The sequence below is a fragment of the Acanthopagrus latus genome, chromosome 20, assembly GCF_904848185.1.
Source record: "Acanthopagrus latus isolate v.2019 chromosome 20, fAcaLat1.1, whole genome shotgun sequence".
Taxonomy (NCBI): domain Eukaryota; kingdom Metazoa; phylum Chordata; class Actinopteri; order Spariformes; family Sparidae; genus Acanthopagrus; species Acanthopagrus latus.
In genome coordinates, this window is record NC_051058.1 from 13,258,238 (window position 1) to 13,282,238 (window position 24,001).

Sequence of the window (24,001 nt, forward strand, 5' to 3'; positions counted from 1 at the left end):
ATTATCTCTGCTTAACTACCTTACCCTACAATAAAATGTTTACATGCTTTAGTGCTCAAAAAACAGATCAGTTTTCTCATACGGTCCAGTGATGCAGCTCTGTACTCCCCCTCTGTCTGAAACGCTCTGTTTTAGCTCCCGTCACTTTAAGGCTTGCCTTCTCCTGAATACCCAATCTGCTCTGATTGGTCAGCTTTGCCATGCCTGAGCCAGCAGCGCTAGCAACAATAACGCAGCTGTGTTAAATCAATTTTTACGTGCAAAGCTAGGCATAAATTGTGCAAATGTGTGGTGACCTCACAGAATTAAAGGCGGGACTACTGACAAGGCATTTCATAATCTTTGCATGCCCAGGGACCAATATAAAGCATAAAGGAAAAAAAAATTAAAAGGCATAATGGGACTCCTTTAATGGCTTTGGATACATTTTTGGATACATTTGTGTACCTGTGTTCATGATAATAACTATTCGTGAATGCACTATTTGTGAGGATATAAAGGTAAGACAAAAAAAAATCTATATTTGGCGATCAATGTTGACAAATAAATGTAAGTGAAACACTTCTTTAATAGAGCCACACTGCAAGCATGGCTGAAAGCAAAAGACATTTCATAGTTGTCCATTTCTGTTAGACCACTAGTTTTGAGTACCTTCATTAAGTCACTTTTCTTCATTCGTGACTTCTCCAGAGAGCGTTACTTATGATGTATTTATAAGGTTGTTAATTCAAACTGAAAGGTGAGGCATTCATGCCAATAACTGCTCAAGTATAGTCTCCAGGAGCAGCCGAAATTAAGTGCTGTGTCATTTATAAATCAATGAACGAGGGCCTCTCAGAGAAGTAACACAATACTGTCGAGCAGACTGAAGGAATGATGGAACTACAGAAGTTCCCCTAAGTAAAAAAAGAAAAATAGCTTTTCTACAACACATCTTGTTTATGTCTTTAAAGTTCATTTATTTGGCTGCTTGAGGCCATACACTCTGCCCAATTAGACCGAGCTAAGGACAAATTCAAGTGATTTCAGATAGACCCTTCTGGGTTGTACTTCTTTGAAATCCAATAGCGAGAGTTAAGAAAAGCGAGGATTCCTGCGGGATATATCTTGTACAAACACATCCCCAACTCATTTTAAGTTAGATACTTTTTGGAGACAAAATGAAGCAATTTTGTATTCCAACAAGCCTGACAGCAGTGATGTACAATTACAATCAACACAAACAGTAGCACATAAGACTTTGTAAAAGGAATAAACTTGGCCATTTAATTCTGGCATTTGGTCTGTTCTCAATTCCCTTTTGAAAGTGAAAAGTTTCAATCAGCTCTGCAGACTTGCAACCAGTGATATGTCAAAGTAAGGAACATGCAGATGTTCATCAGCATTAGAGCCTTAATGATTATAGCCATGTTTCTCTGCAGATGCTTGTACTCTTGGATTCCTGTCAGATTCCTGCCACTCATGTTTCCATGATGCTATAAACTGGAGCTGTCTCAGTTTCAAAGTGACAAATTTAAGAAGTTCTCAAAAGGCCCCGCAGCCAGCTCCTCGACTTGCGTGTAAGCAGCCACTCTCACAGAGGAAATCTTAGTATCTTAGAAATCTCAGCCCGAACACTGAGCCCAGTATATTCTCCCTCTGCTCCTAGTCCATCCTCGTTGCTCATCAGTAGCCCTGCCGAGGATCGAGTCGGTGAACAAGAGATGAAGCTCAGCGTGATGATTTTCCATTGCAAAGACCTCAAGAATAATTCAGTGGGACTGGAGTCGTTGCCTGAAGCAACAGATTAATCTTCTGTAGTCTTTGTCCTCTGCCACTGGCCTGGCTTCCCTCTGAACTCTGCATATGTGAGCAAACTACCGGCTGAACATCAGAGTGGCCATCAGCGGAAAGACACACTTTTAATCTGCTGATCCTTTTTTTACGCAAGACTGCTTTCAGCCATATCAGCGAATCATCTTGAGGCATTTCCTTTCACATAAGTCTCCTTTGTTTTCACTGTGCCCCTCTATAACCGCAGAATAACACGATTTATTCCGACTAAGCTAACCAGAGGGAGCTCACAACCCAATAACAGACACAAGTTGTGGATTAAAAGTTTGAAATTCACTTAGATGCTGTGTAATCAAATATTTATACTAAAGCAAAAACAACACAGTGCACAGCAGTGCTTCTCTTCTGTGTGCAGTCAGTACGGAGCAAATCACAGTTCATTAAAAAAAATCTATACTCCAGCACACTCCAGGACATGATTGACACTATTTTATTAACAGTTACAACGCGCCCTCTTGTTTTTAGTGTAACTGTTAATAAAATGGTGTCAATCGTATCCTGGTGTACACTGGAATGTAGATTTTTTGATCTACTATTAAAACTAAAAGCGTTCAGTGGCATGAGGTGAAAGGATTGTAATTTTATCTCAAACATTGGCAAGTGTTTCTGTGTGTGAATGAGAGGCAAATTGTAAAGCCCTACATAAAAGCAATGTAAACATAATTGTGTGTTAAAACAATCCTGATATGATTTTAACTATAGACGACCGAGAGGGTGAGCTCAGAAATGTGATGCTATATGGCAGCTATTTTCAACTTACATAGGAAACATGGATCTAGTTTCGTTCTGCTGATACCACATTATACATAGTTTACTTATTGATTCCTAACTATTAAACCATATTGTGTATTGTATTAATAATTATTGTTTTTATATACCTCCGCATCTGCGATAGCTGTGGCCAGAGGAATTATGTTTTCAGGTTGTTCGTACATACCATTTTTGTAAACGCTGTATTTCAAAAACACATTGAGGTCATTTCTTTAAATTTTGAAGCAGTGCCCACTATGACTCGATAATGAACTGATTAGATTTTGGTTATCAACATCAAGGTCATTGTCAACTCATAACACCCCATTCTTGTGAACACGATATCTCAGAAATGCAGGGGATATCTTCAAATTTAGTACAAGTGTCCACTAGGAATGTCACCAATAACCATGATACTCAAAACTGAAATATTGATATCATGTTCAGTGTTTCTTTCGAAATGACCAGAAATTTATGGTCACCGTGACATCACAAAACATATTTTTGGTTACAACTCCTTTCATACCATATTTATGATAATAAATGTACACAGATGTCTACTAGGGTAAAATTAGAAAGCTATTAAAATTGATATCCAAAAGGTCAGAGGTTAAATGCACTGTGACATCATAAAACTTAAAAAACTTCAAAATCAGTCCGTGCCATAGCCCAGGAACAGCAACTCGACGGGTGCATGGAGGCATACCATTGTAAGGCGGTAATTTCACTTCAATTCACAATATTTTTTATTTATCGTCTATTGTTTTTGACATGTTGAATTCATTTATGTTGGTTGCAGTTGGTTGCATAATTTGAGTATTCTTGTGTTGAGAGGACATGACCTAAAGTGCTGAAGAGTAGTAAATGAGTATTATAGTAATTACTTTTCTACTTCTGATGCCACATCATGCAAACAAAATAATATCAAATACATTCATTAACATACACACACACATACACACAAACACTCATTCAAATACTGACTAACCCACTCCCAGCTTTCTCTGCCTCACTATATAAATCTTTTTGGGAGTTGACGGCTCAGTAATGCAGCTCGAAGAGAAGAATTTCCTCACTAAGATGAGTGTACCTGATGGCTTAGCCATGACAAGCTGTGTGCACGGAGCCTCGTGGATATGCAACCACGAGTGATGCAGGCAACGGCTAATCATGGCTTTGAGATAAGAATATAAAATGCTGCAGGCTGCAGGTGACGCAGGATAATGTTGTCAGTCAGGCATGGACTTATTGATGTGTGGACTAACTACACCCTCTGCACCCATACACACCAACACGAGTACACAAATGCATAATCTTTACACTGTGTGCAATGCGACTGCATGGAGGCCCTCATCTTTGTGCAAATCTCCCTGCATACATTGCCATACACTGACAATCACATTTCAAAGTTTAAAAATATCTCTGTGCCTCAGGCTTCCCTTACATCTCTCAGATTGATATACAGGTGAAATGGTTTTAACCACTAATGCTTAGAAGTAGGACACATGAAGGCAGAAAAAAGAAGGAAAAAACTCCCTATAGAAATTATTTGGGAACTGCTGATGGTGAGAAAGTGCATAGAAAGTTATATTTCTGATTATCCAAGCATAATATCACCCCTTTGATCTGTATGGATAACCGAGTCTCACAAAAGCAAAAGTATGACCATCCTCTCCCACATTCTGCTGCCCAAATAGCACCACATCCCGTCATCATCACCGTTTCACAAATGTAACTTTATATTCATAACAATCGGTCAAATCTGAAGGAGGGGATGCTTTCTCAAGCCACAGTGTAACACCCTAGAACATGAAAGCGTAACTTGGGTTCCAAAGGGACCTGATGAATTTCTTCAACATCCTCAGGCCACCATCACTAAATATTGGAATCATTATCATGAATGCCTCGTGTGAAGGGATTTTCACTCTCACTGGGGGAAAATAATAAATAAAATTGTTCCTAGTTGCCACAAGCTCCTCATCATCCATACTGCTATCTAGTTGACTACATCGCTCCTAATGGTATGTGTACATGTTGATGAGGTTATGTGAAGTTCGGAAACAAAAGTCAGAGCATGTTAAACATTGCAATCTCTATGACTTGTCCCAAAGGTAGATTGTGGATGCCCTCAAGATTGATCAAGATCTAAAACGCCCACCCGTGACTCTCATCATGTAATTTGGTACCATTTATCGAGGGATTACCAAGTCCAATATGAGTATCCTTGTGGTCAGAATCAGACTGACTATGACACTGCAATACTCTCAGGAATGCAGAGGGTATTGCACTTCTGTTTGATACAGGGTGAATTACTGAGTGGAGGATTAAATAAAAATAAAGGGATAGCTTGTGGGACCTAAATGAGATTTTGCTAATTACATGGGAGCACTTAATAAATGGGTCTCAGGGCTGGTCATAAATACAGAAACACTGAGACATAGATTAAGTGATACTGGCAGGAAGCCAGGTAGAGGGCAGGGTGCCATGAAGGGGTGGGCTCTAACCACTGCTGCCTTTTTTGTCCATTATGGGAAATGACAATGAGGGCACTAGGTGGAGGAATAGGTTTAAAAGGATTAAGTAAAGCAGTGACAAAACACTGAAGGACGGTTTTGGACCATTATCGATTATTTCAAGCCTGTAGTTTATCCCTCAAATCAATTTAGCTGTTTGACTGTCTTGAGTTCAACCCCATTTCCATGTAGAATTTCTTGAATAGAGTTTCTCTCATAGAGTCCATCATCCGCCCCCGTTGACATAATTCCTACAACATTTCTTAAAGTGGTCCTATCAATCATTTCCCTGTGTCTTCTCACTATTATCAATCACTCTCCTCTGGCTGCTTTCCTGATCATTTTAAGACAGCCAGTATCTTGTCACTCTGTAAAAAAAAACCTCTATAGATACCACCAAATTTGTAAACTACAGACCCATCTGTCTTTGATAATTTGAGAATCTGTCGTCTGTCAAAAGCGTTGCACTAGAACAGCTCTGCTTAAAGAAACAAATTACATTCTGATTGATTTTAGTTTTACTTGACTTACTGCCTCTGACACTATTGATCAATCTATTCTAATTGATGGATTATTGATCTGGGTTGGCATCTCTGGTACTATACTGAAATGGTTTAGCTCATATACCTTGTGTTTTTATAACTACATGACTTCCTCTGCTCATGTGGGGTCCCCTCAGGGCTCAATATTGGGTCCCATTCTGTTTTCTTTAAATTTGCTAATTCTAGGTAATCCATCAACCCAGCTCGTGTAACCTAAATAACCTTATTAATCTTACCATCCTTCATGACTAATTAGATGTCTCTAAATGTAACAGATAGAGGTCAGTCACTATATTGGCCTCCTCAAGAACAACATCAAACCACCTCTTGGTTTTCTGTTTGACCAACATTTGAATTTTTAACCTCAGATTTCAAAAACAATTCAGTCTTTCAGTTGAGAAATAATGCTGAAATCACCTATAACTTAACCAAAAACATGGAACTTCTAGTGCACACATTGGCGACTATAACTCCCTCTTTAAATGGAAGTACTCTGCCCTCCCAATCACCTCAACAAGAAGTCCAAAATGCAGTATCTTGGCTGTTAACAAACACTGGTTGTGAGTTGCATATTAATTCTTATTCCCTTCATCGGCTTCCAGTAAAATACAGTATCAGTTTCACAATATTATTAATCACATACAAGGCAGTGTAATGCTCGGCCACTGCATGGACTGAAAGATTTCAGAGCCTGCATTTTAGCATTATTCCTCTCCAATCATCTGAGCGGGGGAACCTTTTAATTTGTTCCCCCATCACATGCTGATCAATGCGCCAGCATGCAAATTCAAGTTTAAAATATGAAATGACAGAATTGGTATATTAATATATATATATTATATATATATATATTAATAGAATTCAGATTATAAAATTAGAAACCCAGATACTCACTAAACTACAGCCTTGTTTTGTGGCTGGCCATCTTCACTGACAGAACCAACATTTAACTGAGTTTGTGCAGCATGCTTCATTGTTATCCACACTAGAGCTGTGTTGAAAAAATCGATTTTCAGATTCTGAATCGATTTGCATATTAATTCCTCATAATCGATTCGTGCGTCCGAAAATTGATTTTCGGACGCACAAATCGGATTATGAGGAATTAATATGCAAATCGTAGTCGCAGCTGTGGCTGTTTGAAATCGCTGCTTGGTATCTCTCGTTTAAAGTCAGACATTTTGATACCTCAGTCTGAGTTTATGTTGTCTGAGTAACTAGTTGTACTTGACAAGCAGTGTGGAGCGCAAGAAAAAAATGACAATTTGTCTGTGAGGTGACAGAGACATGTGGTGTGGTCGTAGGTTTAACAACCGACTTTTACAGTAGAGATACTGTAACGTTAACGTTAAGTGTAACCTAGCTACAAGTGTCATAACAATCATACCGGAGGGTAACCTTTAGCATTTCTACACTCAATGAAGTTGTAAAATGATGTAAACACGGTGGTGGCCAAGCTAGGTTGGGACGATAGGTACGTTGATGTATAATAATTTAAGAGAAAAACATTCTCCGCCGATTGTTCAGCCCCAGAGCTGTCAAACTAGCTTAGCTGGCTAGCCTGGTCTGCTAGCTACCTCGCCAGAAGGCTAGGTAATTAGCTCGCTTGTTAGCTAAGTTTAAAAGTTTTAAACTTATTTTTAAAAATCAATTTTCGGACGCACGAATCGATTATGAGGAATTAATATGCAAATCGATTCAGAATCTGAAAATCGATTTTTTCAACACAGCTCTAATCCACACTTTTTACAGGCATGTTGGAGCTGGATTACCATGCAAACAGCTGGCTCTTGAGCTTTAGTTTAAAGGTCACACTAATACTCTTTATTACTAAAATCTGTTTCTCCGATATGGAGGATTTTCATGGCAGCTGCAAATAACTGGGCAATTTCAGGACTGCATGTTTCTAACTATATTCTCGGCTTGCATTAAGAGGAAAAAGAAGTTGTTTGGCCGAATATCATTGCTACACAGGAATTAAACCCTTGAGAGAAAGGGGTTTTCTGACCAGCTCTACTGTTTCTGACCTCACAGCTTATATGTTAAATGGTGGCATCAGTCCAGGATGTTCTGTTGGTGCCTTCTAGTCTATGTGTCCTGTGCAAAGAGATGATAATCCAGCTAAGCCTGAATCCATAGACACTAATAAAAAGAAAATGAGGGGATTGCACAAAATCTGATGCATTAAGTGCCTCTCTTGATGCTCCTGACAGGAAACTTGGAAGCTATAAGCCATGCAGCCATTTTACCACATTTCTTTAAGCTTCAGCAGACAACTGTCTTTTTAGCCTGATGACTACAATGACCAAAAACATCAACCAGACTGAACAAGATTGAATTGAGGTATTGATAATGAACATAAACTAACTTAGCCTTGTCTGATAGGGTTGTTTTTCTTGTCTATCAGCTGATTCAAGCATATGCAGTGGCAGATGCAAACTTTTCTTGGTGACTTCGCCTATAATCTAGAGGTAATGGGTCAGTTCTTCAACAAAGATACATGTCATGTATTAATAAGATTACACAAGTGGAATTTGCTCAAACCCACTGATCTGAAAAAGTGTTTTCAGTAATCAAAAAAAAAGCGTGTACGCTTTCAAACCTTCACCGGCATTGAGGGCATTACAAACACTGGACGTCTTGGCAGCTGTACAAAAGAGAAGTTTGGCTCTCATATTCTCACCTTCACTGTATTAGTGAGAGCCGCCCCCTGAGGACACCATAATTAACCTCTTCTTTGAGATGCATATGTGACCCTACCTGGCAGGCAGTCTTTCAAAAGCTCTTTTGTATCATTCCAATAGAGGTCAAGGGTCAGATTCCAGTGTTTACTTCACTGGTTTGTTATTTAGTCTACGTCAGTAGCAACATGGTGGCCTTGCTCAGGGGTTTGGCAACTTAAGAAGGCTTTAGAGAGAGTAGAGGTCTTTCAAGAAGATATGTTATTTTATAGGTGAGCATCGCATAGGATTTCAGTGCTTGTTATACACTGAAGGTCAATGAACTGATGATAGGAGACAGTAGAATAACGTCCTGAAACAGTATAGTAAGAAAGCCTGTCACTGATGACCACTGTCTGCTTTCAATAAAGAAACATGACAATAGAGATATTAACACAATAAGACGATTATAGAGACAAGTGAGGATTGTTTTCTAATCAAAACAACAACCATAGTGCAACACAGAAAACTGAAGTGCAAGCAGCACACAGGCGATGAACAATAATCACCAATATTGCTATCTGTGCTCTTGATGGGGATTTAAATAAAGTCACTGTTGAACTATATGATTAATGACTGCATTTACGTACAAAGAAATACTCCCATTATGTCTGAAAAAAGTCACTGTACCAAATAAGTTTTTAACATTGCGAAAGGAATATTCTATTAATATTCTTCTTCACATAAAGGGGACAAGGTAATGCATGCATCATCATACAACACAAATTAAAAAACATATATTCAGTAATTGTGCTGTATACAAATATAAATAAACACGTATTATACTTTTGAATCTGCGTCACGGTGTATGTAAACAGCAGCAACAAGATGGTGATGATAATGTGGTTTACACCTCATATCAAAAGGTTCAACATCTGGGAAATGCTGTCCATCAGCTTTGACTGTGTGAGTTCAAGCATCAATGTTATAAACACAAAGTCCACCTCTCCTCATCCCACTGCAATCCTGCGCTTTGTTAGCTCAGAACACGCTCCATCCATCATGTGCAACAGTTTGATCCAAGATGTTTTGATGGACAGAATGGCAAAATGTGACTTCAGAGACTGTCGTGCCCACAGACAGCTGAATCTGTTTTTTGTCCATTTCCCATTTCTGGGACTGGACATTAGCCAAAAACGGCCTTAAACCAAGCTAGACTAGTATGGCTATTATCCAGTCCGGATGAATGGTTGAAAGACGCCGTGGGCTGTGATGGTCTCAATGCCCTGCTGCTCTTAATCCAAAACACCTGCTTTCTTCTCCAATGTAGAAATCAATAAAGCCTAAAAATAATGTTTTCAAAATACAAAGATGTAGCATAATCTTGAGGAGCTACCGGTCGCAGCAATTTAATGCCCACAGTTGTCATAGCCAACTCAGATTGCAGAAACACAGCCTCTGTCTTCATCAGCGTTCTGGAAAGGTTGGTTTGAGGGCTTTTCAAAAAAAAATGCTGATATCCAAGTCTTTCGCATGCCATTAATTGAATTCCAGGGAAGACACAGAGCTGAACATAAACTGGCACATTTGATATGCAGGTTTTGAATGTGCTGTCAATATGTCCAAATAATGCTTCTAAAAACCAAGTCACATCCCACATTTTCAGCAGAAAATGCTACATTCATAATAAGCCTTAAGTCGGGAATATCTGAAAAGGATGTTGTCTACATGACCTGTATCAAATTCTGAATATTATCATATTGGGAACCACGGTGGAATATTGGATTCATGTAAACAAAGTCAATGTCACGACGCCCAACTGAAATTAAATGTGGTCTTACAGACAGTGAGCAAGGTCTGTATTTAAATTGCTCTAGAAATAGAGAAAATATGACTCCAAAATTAGCTTATTAAATACACAAATGTTCCCGATGAAAAGGTTTCTTCCTGCCAGAGGGTGTTGCGTCTATATGGAGTCACGCTGTGACCTACAGCTTCAACCTTCTTATTCACACTTAGTTTGTGACGTCTGCTACATGCTCACACACATAAAACACACAAGTATGCAACCTTGTTTCAAACCGAGTACTCAAAGTAAAAACTTATTGAAAAGTGGAAAAGAATAAATAAGGGAGAGCATTTTCTACTGGGTAACAGTAATTGAGGTACAACTGTCACACCTATGGCCCAAGAGCTACAAATAGCCACTAAAGAATAACAGCCCACATCTCTAGGCACTTGTCAGATATAAGTAATGGGTTTTGTAATATGTGATTAACCCGAGGTTCAAGAATGTATTCAGATTTAATCACGGCTCATTCTGTGGTGCATGAAAGAGTGCAGTGAGCTTCAATTCCACCTCAAAAGGCAAAATTACAGAATTCAGTCTTCCATGCCGAGGCTGTGGATACAGTTTGTGTTACTGTGCAAAAGTCACTCGAGCAGAGAGGACTTTTACGACAACAAATGAGGAAAATACGAGTTGCGAGGGGTCATTGTGTCGGCTATACAGTGCTTTAGCTGCTATGGAAGGAAAGATGGTTGACTTGGTTTATGTAACTCGGAGCAGGCAAATGTACTGTGTCTGAGCAGGTGTTGCATTTTCAAGGTCTATATTTTCTATTTTATGTAAGGCTGAGGACAAAAAAATCACCCTGGAGTGGCAGGTTAAATGTGTGACAGTCACACAAAGGGGCAGAATACTAATATGAGTTGTGTGCTCGGAGACACGAGAGGTCAGTATGGTCTGTTGGTGGCATTATGTTGGAAATACTGGGGTTTGATCCCAAATGCTGGACCTAATGAGGTCAGATAATAACTTGAAACACACAATTTAGCAGGAACATTTGGAGTTCAAACATGGAACAAAGCAATCGAAACAAATGGATTAACTAGAGCAAAAAATTGGTGCAATAATTCATGATGAATCCGCTGCAAAAAAGTCGTTATCCACACAATTATACTGTTGTGTTTGCAAATACAATCCCGATTACGAGGCTCAAAGCTCTCATAGAGTTGTTCTTTTTTCAGTTTCAAACAGGCATACAGTAAATGACTCATTTTCAGTATGAAATTGGTTTCAAATACATAAAAAGGCATCTAGTGGACAGTTTTTGACATTGTGAAAAGCTTTGTTCCAGTTGTGACACATTATGTGACTTCATATCTTCTAATTTCATGTCAATCGCTTAATCTTGACTACATTTGGCAGCATTTTCAAAAGCACCTAAGGGATACTTTCTTAGGACTGAGTACAGAGTACTGTTTTTGAGGAGAGGTGTAATTAAACTGTTTTTAAAATAGATGAAAAAAACTGAAAAATCCTCTAACAAATTCTTAACTAGGACTGCATTCGGTGTTGTGAAGGACTGATGCTGCAACTGACCATTATTTTCCTTATCAACTCATTTGTTCCTTTTTTCCCTCAGTTAATGAGTTGATCGCTCCATGAGTGGTGAGAAATGTTGATCTTAGATGATGTCTGGGGACTGATCAATCATCGGCCTGGCTGATAATCGGGTCCGATATTCAGCATTTTTGCGATCATCTCTGTTGGTATTTTTTTGTGTTTGGTTGCTGATAGAAATGTACTTCAGCTCTGATACAGCATCCTTTCTCTGTCTGTAGTCATCACTCTGTTCCGCCCACAACACTATCTGAATTAATCAGCGATCAAAATGGTTAAGGATTCCTTACGACTAATTGACGCATCTCTGACACTACTATGATGAGCAAACATTAAAGCCTGCACAAGAAGCCAATAATTCTTGCGTAAGGGATAATGAAATCATGTCTCTCCTCTCTCTTAGCTGAGCCTGCATCCACGAAGGAGAACAACTGTCTGAACGCCGCCAAGGCCTGTAACCTGAATGACACGTGTAAGAAGTACCGCTCGGCTTACATCAACCCTTGCACCAGCAGGGTGTCTGCCTCCGAGGTCTGCAACAAGCGCAAGTGCCACAAGGCCCTGCGTCAGTTCTTTGACAAGGTAATTAAGCATGTTTAATATCGGGAGCCATTTGCAGGCTTTTTCTTCACATTTGATTTTGCAGTCGCTGCTTCAATCAGTGTCTAAACCTGGTGTCAAATGTCGAAGGAGAAATGCTCCTTCAAGTGCAAGTTTGCTGACTTTGAATTCAGTCTCCTTATTCTAACTTTTACCCCCACAAAAGGCTTCTATTCAGGTAGGTAACTCGGCTACTCTGGTACAGTTAGAAGCTGTAACGTAGGTCCAAGGTGTTCGTTTAAGGTGTAAACCAGCGTTTTTTTCTGTCATTTAGGTCCCAACTAAATACAGCTATGGGATGCTGTTTTGCTCCTGTCCATCGGGGGATCAGACGGCGTGTGCCGAACGCAGACGACAAACGATCGTGCCCGTCTGCTCCTATGAGGACAAAGACACGCCTAACTGTCTGTCCCTGCAGAACATATGCAAGACCAACTACATCTGCAGGTGAGAGTGCACAGAAGGAATTACAGATTTCAACTGGTTTCCTATTTCTTCACAGGAACAGACTGATGTTCTTTCTGCTAGTGTTTGTTCTGCCTGCCAAGACTTTTCACATCTGTCCCCAGTTATTGAACCACTGGTTATAAATGTGACAAAGCACTTAGCCCACTATGACCTTGGTATCTGATAACAGATTGAGGAAATTTAGCATCTATAATCTGTGTCGCTATTCTCTTAAGGTCAAGGCTGGCAGACTTTATCAGCAACTGTCAGCCTGAAGCGCGCTCCATCTCCGGCTGTCTGAGGGAGAACTATGCAGACTGTCTGCTGTCGTACTCGGGTCTTATTGGTAAGTTATTCTGAGGCATTTTAATATTGGCATCCGAATTTGCCAGATTGATTATGTGACAAGACTAGACTCGAAAAATGTTCAAATAGCAGAAGCTCAAAATGAATGAATAGCCTCAAACTCTTGGCATTTTATCAAGTGGTAAACATTATTTGATCGTCAATCTTTTAGCCATCACACTTGTTTGTATTGTTTTTCTAATCTTGATTTTTCATTTAGCAGTGTGAAGAATTTCTCAGCTTGATTAGAAGTGATAAAGCTTTAATCAGATTGGCTTTTTCCTAAACCAAAAGAAAACAGAAACTCATTAAAAGTGTGGAGAGTTGATTCTTTCTCTAAAACAGCTGCAAAGAATATGAGCTGGCTCTATACAGCTGGTGGTCACACAACTGGGGTTTGATAAATGACTTGTCCATAAAGCTACAGGTGTTAAAGAGATAACAATAACTCATAAGACAATAACTCATCAGTTTTTTGTTAAGTTGTGTCTAAAATATAAAATAAAATTGGTCAGGAATATGAAAACTACAAACTTAAAGGTGTTATTGATAACATTCAGCCATTAAATGTGGTATTCCATCTCCCCACTACTATTGCATTTACGTAACAACACCACTGTTGTTATAATCATCTGTCCCCTCAAATGGCTGTTAGTTTGTTGCACTGGCAAACGATAACATTGCTCATGCTAGCTAACAAACATTACTGCTGACACTAGCTATGCTAGCTAGCTAATGTTAACATTGCTAACGCTAGCTTACTTTAACATAGTTTATGCTAGCTAGCTAAAGTTAAGGCTCTGAGCACACTGTAGAACACAACCATTTTAACCTTTTTGGAACCAACTGTCAGAATTCTGATGCAGAAGTAAATAATTTTGGAACTGACAAACATTTTCAAATTATTAATTCACAATCATAATAATGTTTTTGAGGAAACTAAATACTTTTATTGTGCACCTAACATTGCTGTACAGGCACTGCCTGCAACTGTAGCTTTGATCTCAATGTATTCTTCACACAGTTTCAGGCAACAGGCCAAAAGCTGAGATGACAGAGGATACACTGAAAATATGTGGGTTTTACAATAAATCATAGTTCATGTCAGGGCGTGGACAATGTAAAATGTGTTTCAGATATACAGAGATATTGCCGATCATGCCAATTAAAGTGATTTTTAGATGTATTGATAACTATGAACTAGCAAATGACAAACTGTACTGATCATTGACTACAACAGAGCATGTATTCTCATGTTGTCAGTATAGTCATTATCAACGGCTAGCTCCGAAAGAGACCTACAAAAAATACAACACATAAAATCCAGTGGAGGAGAGTTAGTTAGCTGGAGGGCCTGGACTCCTGTGGTGTGTTTGTCTGACAGTGCTAACAGCTAACGGATCTAAACACACAGCAGTTTATGTCTGGAGGACTAGGAAGTGTCAAAAAGTTACCTGCATTTTAACGTGACAACACAAAGAGTTTATAGTAAATACATGCAGGGAAATACTTAAGCTGAGTACAGTTTTTGGGTCAAAGTAGTTTGAATTCTTTTGGGTGGTTTACATTCACTTCCGGATGGTTCCAGTGTCATGGTGAAGAGAGCTTGGAGCGATGGTTCACACATCAGACCACTGTGCAGAAATAGCACTTGTTTCATTTGTTCTCTCTTTCTTCCATCAGCAGGCTCATTATGTAGACAGGAAAAATGATCTCCCACTGAGTTTTAGTAATGAGATTTGAGTGCAGGGCAACAGTGACCAATTGCAAACTCAACAGGCAGACATTTTAATCTACACCATTCACACAGGTTACACCCCTCTAATGGGGCCCCCTCGGCTTAAACACTCATCTCTGTCTATGCACACAGAAATTTGCATGTACTTCCGAAGCTAATAAGTATGAGCCTACTCAACCCCACGGCTTCCCTCGGAACAGGATTTACAGGTTTTATTTGGTTACATCAAGATGACAAAACAGCCAAAACGGTCTCCCAAAACACACCGAACAACACACGAAATGCAGTTCGAAGGGCTGCAGTTTATCACCTTTGTTGGCACAAGCAATTCTTTGAATAATGTGCAAGTTGTTGAAACACCACTGGCCAAAAAGCTCTTAGAAGTCAGCGAGGCTTATACTCAAGATGCAGGAGGCTATAACTCAATGCAAGTTCTGTACAATATACTGTGGATGGTATAATGTTGATCCATGAACCTGAACATACAAACGTCTTTTTTCTCCTCTTTTGTTCCGCAGGTACGGTAATGACTCCCAATTATGTGCGATCGCTCGGTATTAGCCTGTCACCGTGGTGCGACTGCAGCAGCAGCGGGAACAGCAAGCCAGACTGCGAGAGGTTTTCAGAGTATTTCACCAAGAACCGATGCTTACGTGAGTTTACGCACTTCCTGCCTTGCCTTGTTTGGTATTGCATAAGTTGTGTTGTCTTTACTTGGTAGATAATGGACGAGTATTTGGTGGTCTATCATGTGTTCGCCTTCAGGAAGAATTTCTGTTACTCTGACTGTGGTGTAAGCAACGATTTCTTGAGCAGTTCTTTTGTTACTTCAGTTGCATTTCCACATTCAAACTCCAAAACAAAGTAGTTTTAATCTACTTTTATTGAATTGCCCTGTCCTAAATTACTTTGACTACAACTCATGGACAATCGTTTTTTTCCTATAATTAAGAGTAGAGACATCGAAAAAAAACGTGCCCACACTCTCTGCTCTGCTTATTAAAAGGTATCTTAGATTAAATGTCAAATTAATGATGAGAAAATTACATCACGTAAATTATTTTTGAAGCTTTCTTATTTCAGGCAGTTCTAAAAGTTCATTTTTGTACCGCTTTGTGAATCATAGCTATTACAGGCAGACACTGCTTTTAAAAGGGCTCTTGAGAAAGGTCAAGTCATTTCTTCTCCTGTCCAATTATCCAAAGTATTAATTATAAGCAGCTTTTAGTTGGATTGAACAAAATGTTTTGAGGCATGACAGGAGACGTCTTTTAACTTGTTAGATGTGCAGACTGTATTTTTTTTTTTAAACTGGGCCCAGAGGGAGGATAATGCTTATAACATGTCATTCTAAACATCCTACAACTGAAGCAAAACCATAACATTGGATGCACATTGTTCCTATCTGTACTGTTTAGTAAAACAAACACAGTGTTCACCTCTAAAGGATCAACAATGGCATGTTTCATACACTTTATTCTTGCAGGAAATGCCATCCAGGCATTTGGCAATGGTACTGATGTTGGAGTCTGGCAACCCCAACCCCCGATTCTGCCTACTGTGCTCGAGCCCAGCATCAGCCGGAGGGGTAAAGCCCGAACCAGTAATGCACTGGACGCGCTGACGGACATCACCAAACTCGATCTTGACAGCGACTCATTGTATAGCGTCTGCGGGACCTTACAGGTAAAGTTTAGGGAGGAGAGAGTTTCTGTGTTTGGACAGAGGCTGTAACTTTATCTTTTTCATGACAAACATATTTATTTCAAAATAAAAAAAAACTTGCAAGTCATAAAGACAGCAGAGAGGGAACTACAGATTCAATTACAGCATATATATATTTTTTGTAATATTAAACAGTCATCAATTAAATGTGTCTCTGTGAGATCTCAGAGCAGGGTTGACAAAGACTAATTCATCACGAGCTGTATTTATCTGAATTATTTACTGCATTTTTAATTTTACTCCATTTTGGCACAAAATACATCAAGAAATGAATCTGGAGAAACAAGTAACACTCTGGCACCACAAATCTCATCCGCTCGGCAGTACATTTTATTTAACCGCATAGCTTAAAGACAAAATGAACTTTTCAGTGTTATAAATCTCTGGATAACAGAGCTACCCAATTTAATTCCGACTCAAACGGATGACTGTCAGCCAGCTTATACCACCGCTGATCTCATTAATGGAGGAACTTTATTGGTTCTCTATTGGAATTCCAAGCTGAAGCAAAATGGCACCACTGCTTTGCGAGGTGATTAGTTTCAATTTTCATTATAACTACTTATCTCAGTGCAGGAGTTTGTTTGGCAGTGTGTGCCTGCGCCTTAATAAACACCTCTGCCCGGCTGCTTCAAAGGCAAAGTAAAAGGACAAACGAAATCCTTTCGCATTTACATGTTTTGATGAACTTCCAGGCTTGCTGTCCTTTTTTTCCCTGAATGTTGAAGGCATCAGAACCAACTCAAAACTTGTGAGACCTAAACATGGGGTTAGAGATCTATTCAGAGCTTCTGTCTGTGTGTCACGCGTCTAGCTCTGTCACCTTGATGGATCAGGGATGGTTTTATGATGGCATGCACACAATCCCCCCTCCTGGGCAGAAAGATGAGACGTCAGAGTGGAGTCAGACTTTCTAAAGCTGTCATGTCAAAGCTAATTGGTTGCCACAGAAACATCAGAGATGGCCCACAGGGGAAGAGAGTGTGTGTGTGTGTGTGTGTGTGTGTGTGTGTGTGTGTGTGTGTGTGTGTGTGTGTGTGTGTGTGTGTGTGTGTGTGTGTGTGTGTGTGCGCGCGCGTGCAGGGTCACAGTCTCATTGCAAGGTTTACCACCATTTTTTTGTTGCCAGATTTTGGTTTACGTTTTACTAAAATCCCTGTTGGCTTGATAACAAACTTCATCCGACATCCCTTCACCTCCTGCACCTGCTGTTGAATGTGAACTAGTTGACCGATAGAAATCACAATGCTTTGACCTTGCAGGCTGACAAATCATTGGCACCACAAGGTCATTGTGCTATCAGTGCTATCACATGATTCCTTAGCAGATGAAGTTTGCGCATTTGTCAGAAATAGAGTTTCCTGATGTCTATCGAATTCCATCCAAGTAAAACATCGCAATGTGGCTACACACTTGCTGCAGTGTTATGCGAAACAGCCAGGGCAACATGTTTTACCTGAGGAAATACCAGGTCAAGCACAAAATATACCTGAAAGATAAGATAGGTATTATGTTTGTATTATGTTTTCGGGTCTGTCCGTCTCAAGAGCGCCTCGAGGGAATTTTTTTCAAATCTGACACAAAAGTCCACATGGACCTGGAGATGAACTGATTACAATTTGGTGGTCGAAGGTCAGTGTGACCTTACAACACACATTTTTGGCCACAACTCAGCAACATTTTAAACAAATGCCTGATAGAAAAATAAATTAAGTGACTAAACTGATTAATTGACTCCTGAATTGTTCCTGAAGTACAAAGGTCAGTTTCAGTGTGACATTACAATATTCAGCAAGAAAGAGGTTCTGGCCATTATTGAACAATATAGCCTAAGAACAGCAACTTGACTGAAGTGTGAAGGCAAAAAACTGCAACATAGTAACTCTAGTTAACATACTTAAATTATATTTTTGTTATTTTAAATACAGGTACCAATACCAGTTGGTACCATGCTGATTCCCAGTTTGAAAATAAATATTTCATCTCATATTTTCAGACGACACAGATGAAGAGTCCTCAGAGGAATTACAATTTTTTTTTAACATTTATTTAATTCCTGAGTAAACTTCATCAGCTGTGGAAGACTAAAAACAGAACAACTCACAACCAAAATGTCCTTGTGGTGGCGTTGTTTATGTGATTCAAGCAGGAAGTCCTTGTTTTTCACTTGTCTCTCACATTGTTAGAGAACATAAATTTACAGACTTCGTTCTCGATTTGAATTTTAAAAATTCTTGGCAGACACTTACTGCATCATGACATGCAAACCAATACCAATTTTTAAATAGTAGATGCAATTTCAGAGGGTCATTTCTGACATTTTTGCTGAAATGTACTTAAAGGTTCTGCAGCTCGTCTGGAACTTTTTGTTGGCCTCGCCTACACACCTGAGACCTCTGCTATCCTCCTCAGATAAATACTACGGGGCTAAACTGTATTTTTAAATGAGATGATATCACACACTTTAAAAGCGAGACGATCTATCATATTGCCTTTTAATAGCGATAATATGATTTATCACCGGAGAAAACATCCTCCAAGAGGAAAGACCTCCTATGGAGCAATTAATCATTCTTCTCTGCAATCCCGGGTTCATAGAATCCTTTGTACTTAAGAAACAACGCATGGAGTGTTTATTATGTTCCCAAACCACTGTAGAGTCACTTTATCATTTTCTGTGCCCCATCTCTGCATCTGCGAGTGTGTGTTTGTTTGTGTGTGTGCAAATGCGTGTGGGTATTTTTCTATGTGTGGCTGGAAAGGGCTGGAGCAGTCTGAGAAAAAGTTTTAACGTATTAAACTGTCATAACCTTGAGCTCACTTGAACAAACAGGCACACGCACACATTTTGTACACAATCTTGCTTGAGGAGGATGATTATACAAAGAGGTCCATGTAGGTCTGAACTATGGGAATTGGAGGGTACTTAAAGTATTATCATAAATCTCACTGTGTTGTGTGTTGTGCTGTACAACTGTGGCAGTGGGCTCGACCTTGTCTTACTGTAACACTGTATCCCTCCTTTGAACAATTCAACTTCCAGGCTAAGACATTTTATTCATTAGGCTGCACTGAGGCTGGTTAATTGAATAATAATGTCATCCAAACGGTCTGTTGTTTGTATCATAGCAGTTTTGCGGAGCCATCAGCCAGCATGTGGCCTCGAAAGACAGCCCAACACAATCAAAGAAGACTGAATGTTAATGACTCTCTGCCCTCATTCTTCTTGTTTTTCCTCCTTCCAGGCCCAAAAGCTCTTGTCAAATCAGACAGTGGATTCTGCCATGTGTGTGGTAAGAACAGTTTAATCCACACTTTTCATTCAAGGTTCCTACTACGAGTCTGAACAATGGTGGATTTAAAGATGCAATATCAAGGGTTCACATACGGCTCGTTGGTCAACAGCTGACACTCACAGCACAGATGAATCTTAATACAACAAGTCTCATCAGTCATCATCAGTCTACACGTATCTGAGGATGTGACGTGTTCATCTGCTGCTATTTTTAGTCTCTTGAGTGGAGCGAACGCTTCAGTGGACATCTAACGTGCAATCTTTTTAAGCATCATGATATATAAAATGCAAAGTCTCAAGTCTTCAATGGAATTTATCATGTTTTGTTTTAAAACTGCTGCACCAACGAGGAGAAAAAACTTTAATCTGTGATTTCGATTAGGTTTCTTTAAGTGCAAAGATAAAAATGCATTATAAAACGTGTATTAGAATGCACAAAGAAATGCAGTACAACATTATCTTATTGAGCCTGCCTTCGCCCAAGGCTCTAATTATTTTTCACTAAAGCTTTAACAACCGAAAAATAGTCAGTTCTTACAAGTTTTACTGCTTTTCTCGGTTTGAAATCACATTAAATCAAATATCCCTCAGTGTAATTTAAAGACATCACCTTGGACTTTGAGGAACTTGGATCGATGTTTTCTTAATGTTTTTTTTGTTGTTGTTGTTGTTTTTTTTACATTTTAAAGACCAAACAATTTCAAATTAATTTAGAAAATCCTCAAACGAAAATGATTGTTATTTGCAGCCCTAGTTTTTGCATAATGAAACATGGCTGCCAAGGAAATAGAGTTTAGAGAATAGTTCTGACCTGACTTTTGACGCTGATGCCCAAAATTCTCCATTGCAAATTATCTTTGTTGTCGACCCTCCACTCACTGTAACACTGACTCTCTGATGTTTTCCCTCAGAACCACCAACTGGACGAGTCCTCTGACTCAAATGCCATCGCTAGAAGCTCAGCAGCTGAACTCAGCGGCCTACATCCCTGCTGCCTGCTCCTCACACTGGCCTTTGCTTTGACACCTATAGTATCACCCCTCCATGATTTCCAGCTTTTGTAGGATGTACGTACTTGTACGATGGACTGACGCTCTTCTCTCAAGAAGTGATTGAACTCATTTTAATTTAGACCTTTACCAAAGTGTGACACCTGCATTTTTTCTTGAAAAGGCGCGGTAAGAGCCCCGAAAATCAGACAACAGTGGATTATATCCGACTGTGTTGAAAAACAGACTTGCTGACGCTGTTGCTCAGATATGAGCTTGTTTGCCTTTCCATGCCCCGTCAGTGGGGAGGGGGCAATTTGGGTGACTTTAAGAATCAGATTCACGCATGGGAACGCTCATGTTTTTTGGAGTTAAGCCCTGTGATCTGATAACCAGTGTGAATAAATTCACTCCTCTGGAATGTGTGCAATCTGTGCACATTCGATTGAGCGGACCACCAATGTTCAGAACAACGTTTTGAGGATAAGGATCATTCTCTGTGTAACCATGCTTTGAGTTGTCCCCCCCAATAAAAACCTACTTTAGTTCAACAAGAAGGAAAAGTAAGTGTTGATCTTGAAGTGCTGATCTACGGTATGTCACAACAGACTAACTTACATGTTTCATAGATGCACTGTGAGGAATACGATTCGTAAAAACATTTTAACTCATAACATCTTGAGACATATCAGCCAGAAGACAGTGCAGTTTCCTCTTCTATACGTTCGGTACTAGGTATAGATCAGTTTCGTGGATTTATTCGATTGTTATGGTGGTTTGTGGTTTTATCACATCGCCTCTAAGAGAACATTTTGTACATATAATACATAAAGTGTACACTCTATTACAGTCCGCTGCCGTTAGCTTGTAACATATCGTCTGTAATGTTTTTGAGAGTCGGTGTTAGTATCTGATGACCTGAGACCTCGCAGCTTTATCCGGTGTAGCTATGGTTTATGAAAATGTAACGGGGGGTGTGCGGTTCTTTTACTCATGTGGTTACAGGTACAGGTATACAGGTATCGTGTGATTATATTTTGATGGCAAAGTGCATAATGTTATCTTGAGCAGTATTTTTCTTGAGGATTATCAAACTGTTACAGCAACAAGAACATCAAGAATTTATAAAAGTGTCTTTAAGGCTGAAGCGAAGTAATGATCTTCTTCTGTTCGACTGAAAGTGCATTTGTTTTTTGACTGGCCACCCCTGTTTTGATTTTATCTTTCCAATTATTGTCTGGATGGAACACAAAAAAAGGACAGGGGTTTGATAAACAAAGAATGTGTAGATACCCACAAGCAGAGCAAATGCCAAAAGACAAAAGCCAGTAGACATTAATTGCTAGCACTTACTGCAAATGGCAGAAAATATGAAAACACTCAACATTGTTATTATGGACTTAATGACACCCTAATTATCAAAGACATTAAAAGAATGTACAACATAATAACAATGGGCACTGAAATTGCCATTTTTTTAAAAAAAAAGTGTGAAATGTGTGCATTTCTTTATAGATTATGTCTCAGATTTGTTTATTTTTAAGGGTCAAAAAAAGGTTTTGGTCGATCTTATTTAACTGAGAGATATTACCAGCATACCTAAAGACGTCAAATAGACATGAAGAGCATTTTAAAAAAGTTTGGTTATGTGTTCAGTGTTTGCCAAACAGCTGAAATAAAAAAAAAGTGACTCGGTGACGGCGAATGACATCCTGTTTTTTTGGCTCAATCCATTTTTCCTTTCTCCCCCCTGTGAGTTCTTTTAAGTAGCTGAGAGGAACTCCTGTACAGCAGGATTATAAAATAGCACCTGGCAGACAGACGGCTATTGTCAGTCAGATCACATCAGTCCCGGTGCGGAGCGACACAGGCGGACAAGGACGCAGCCCCATAGAGGACAGACTGCTCAGTGGACAGGAGGGGGACGCGTCTCGCCAAGAATATGGCCCACCTGTTTTGGCACAGTGATCGAACACTTGACCTAGAGAGGAGATAGCCTAAGATTTATTAGACTTGTCACGGAATTGAAAACGGTGGAAATATCCTCCGTATGTTATGCATGCGATGAGACGGAGATGACAACTGTCCATTCTAACTGATACAGGAGAGGATGTAGTGATTGAACAGATTCTAACACATTGTTTCAAGAGAGTCCTTATTGATTATTTGAGACTATACAAAACATGATTTAAGAAATTGAAAAATAAGTATTATATTAATGAAGCTTCTGCCAGCAGTTGATTAGCTCAGCTTAGCTCAAAGACTGAGAGCAATGGGAAACAATCTGCAGGCAAACGTAAGTTACTGGTCCTATTAGCTAGCTTGAAAAGGTGTGATTAGGCTGATCTTCTTATCTTTGTACAGACTAGCTGTTTACCTCTTTCCAGTTGCTGTGCTAAGCTAAGCTCATGTAACAGAAATTTCTTCTATCCACCCACACAGTTTCATAGCTGTACCAACAAACGCATCTTTACCTAAAATGTCAGACTTTTCCTTCAACATTTCACTTATAATGTGAATGTGTTCATGTAATGTTAAAGGAAGCATTAATGAAATCATTTACAAATGGATAATTCAAGCAAGAACTGCAGTGGTAAAATGCTGATATTAAATTTTATTTAAATATAACCAAAATTGCAATTTGGTGAGGTAAGAAACAGCATTTTTTTTAATATAAAAGTAAAATATGACATTACAATCAACTGCTGTAGAGATGACCTGGCTTACAAATCTTGTTTTACAGATGTAAAAAAAAAAAAAAAAAGAAAAAAAGAAAAAACAACTGTGTGTTTGGTATGGATTGCAAGCAGGCTTACAGTCCAAATACCACCTTCGTATTTTAGGGTACATTAGAGCGTGGGAGCATCACTCCATGGTCCATGTGTGCAACGTGTAGGTAACCCCTGCTATGTTGTTATGCAACGAGCATGATGGTCCAGGAAAGTTTGGGGGTCTTCTGTATTTATCGCGTCAACGAACAGCTAATTTGTCTGAGCCACAGACCTTTAATGTTGTTGAAAAACACAATGTTGTTGCGATAGCTACCTCATTATTTTAGATGTCATGAATACTAACTCAAACAATGTTAGATGTTTAAAATAAGAAAAATACTGTATATATCACCACCAGCCTTATTTACCATGTGACACTAATCAAGC

General features: G+C 39.3%; 1 protein-coding gene and 1 long non-coding RNA gene across 2 annotated transcripts in view; one reads left to right on the forward strand and one right to left on the reverse strand.

Annotated features, from left to right (window-relative positions):
• gfra1b (gdnf family receptor alpha 1b) overlaps positions 1-22,541 on the forward strand; it is a 29,539-nt gene extending 6,998 nt beyond the window's left edge. The window contains exons 4-10 of the mRNA XM_037080997.1: positions 12,108-12,286; positions 12,579-12,751; positions 12,988-13,097; positions 15,353-15,487; positions 16,321-16,520; positions 19,805-19,852; positions 20,766-22,541. Of these exons, the coding sequence (XP_036936892.1) occupies positions 12,108-12,286; positions 12,579-12,751; positions 12,988-13,097; positions 15,353-15,487; positions 16,321-16,520; positions 19,805-19,852; positions 20,766-20,918 (998 nt within the window). The 3' untranslated portion in view covers positions 20,919-22,541. The remainder of the gene's footprint in view (positions 1-12,107; positions 12,287-12,578; positions 12,752-12,987; positions 13,098-15,352; positions 15,488-16,320; positions 16,521-19,804; positions 19,853-20,765) is intronic.
• Positions 1-24,001, reverse strand: part of LOC119009590 — a 30,697-nt gene that overhangs the window by 2,260 nt on the left and 4,436 nt on the right. The window lies entirely within an intron of this gene.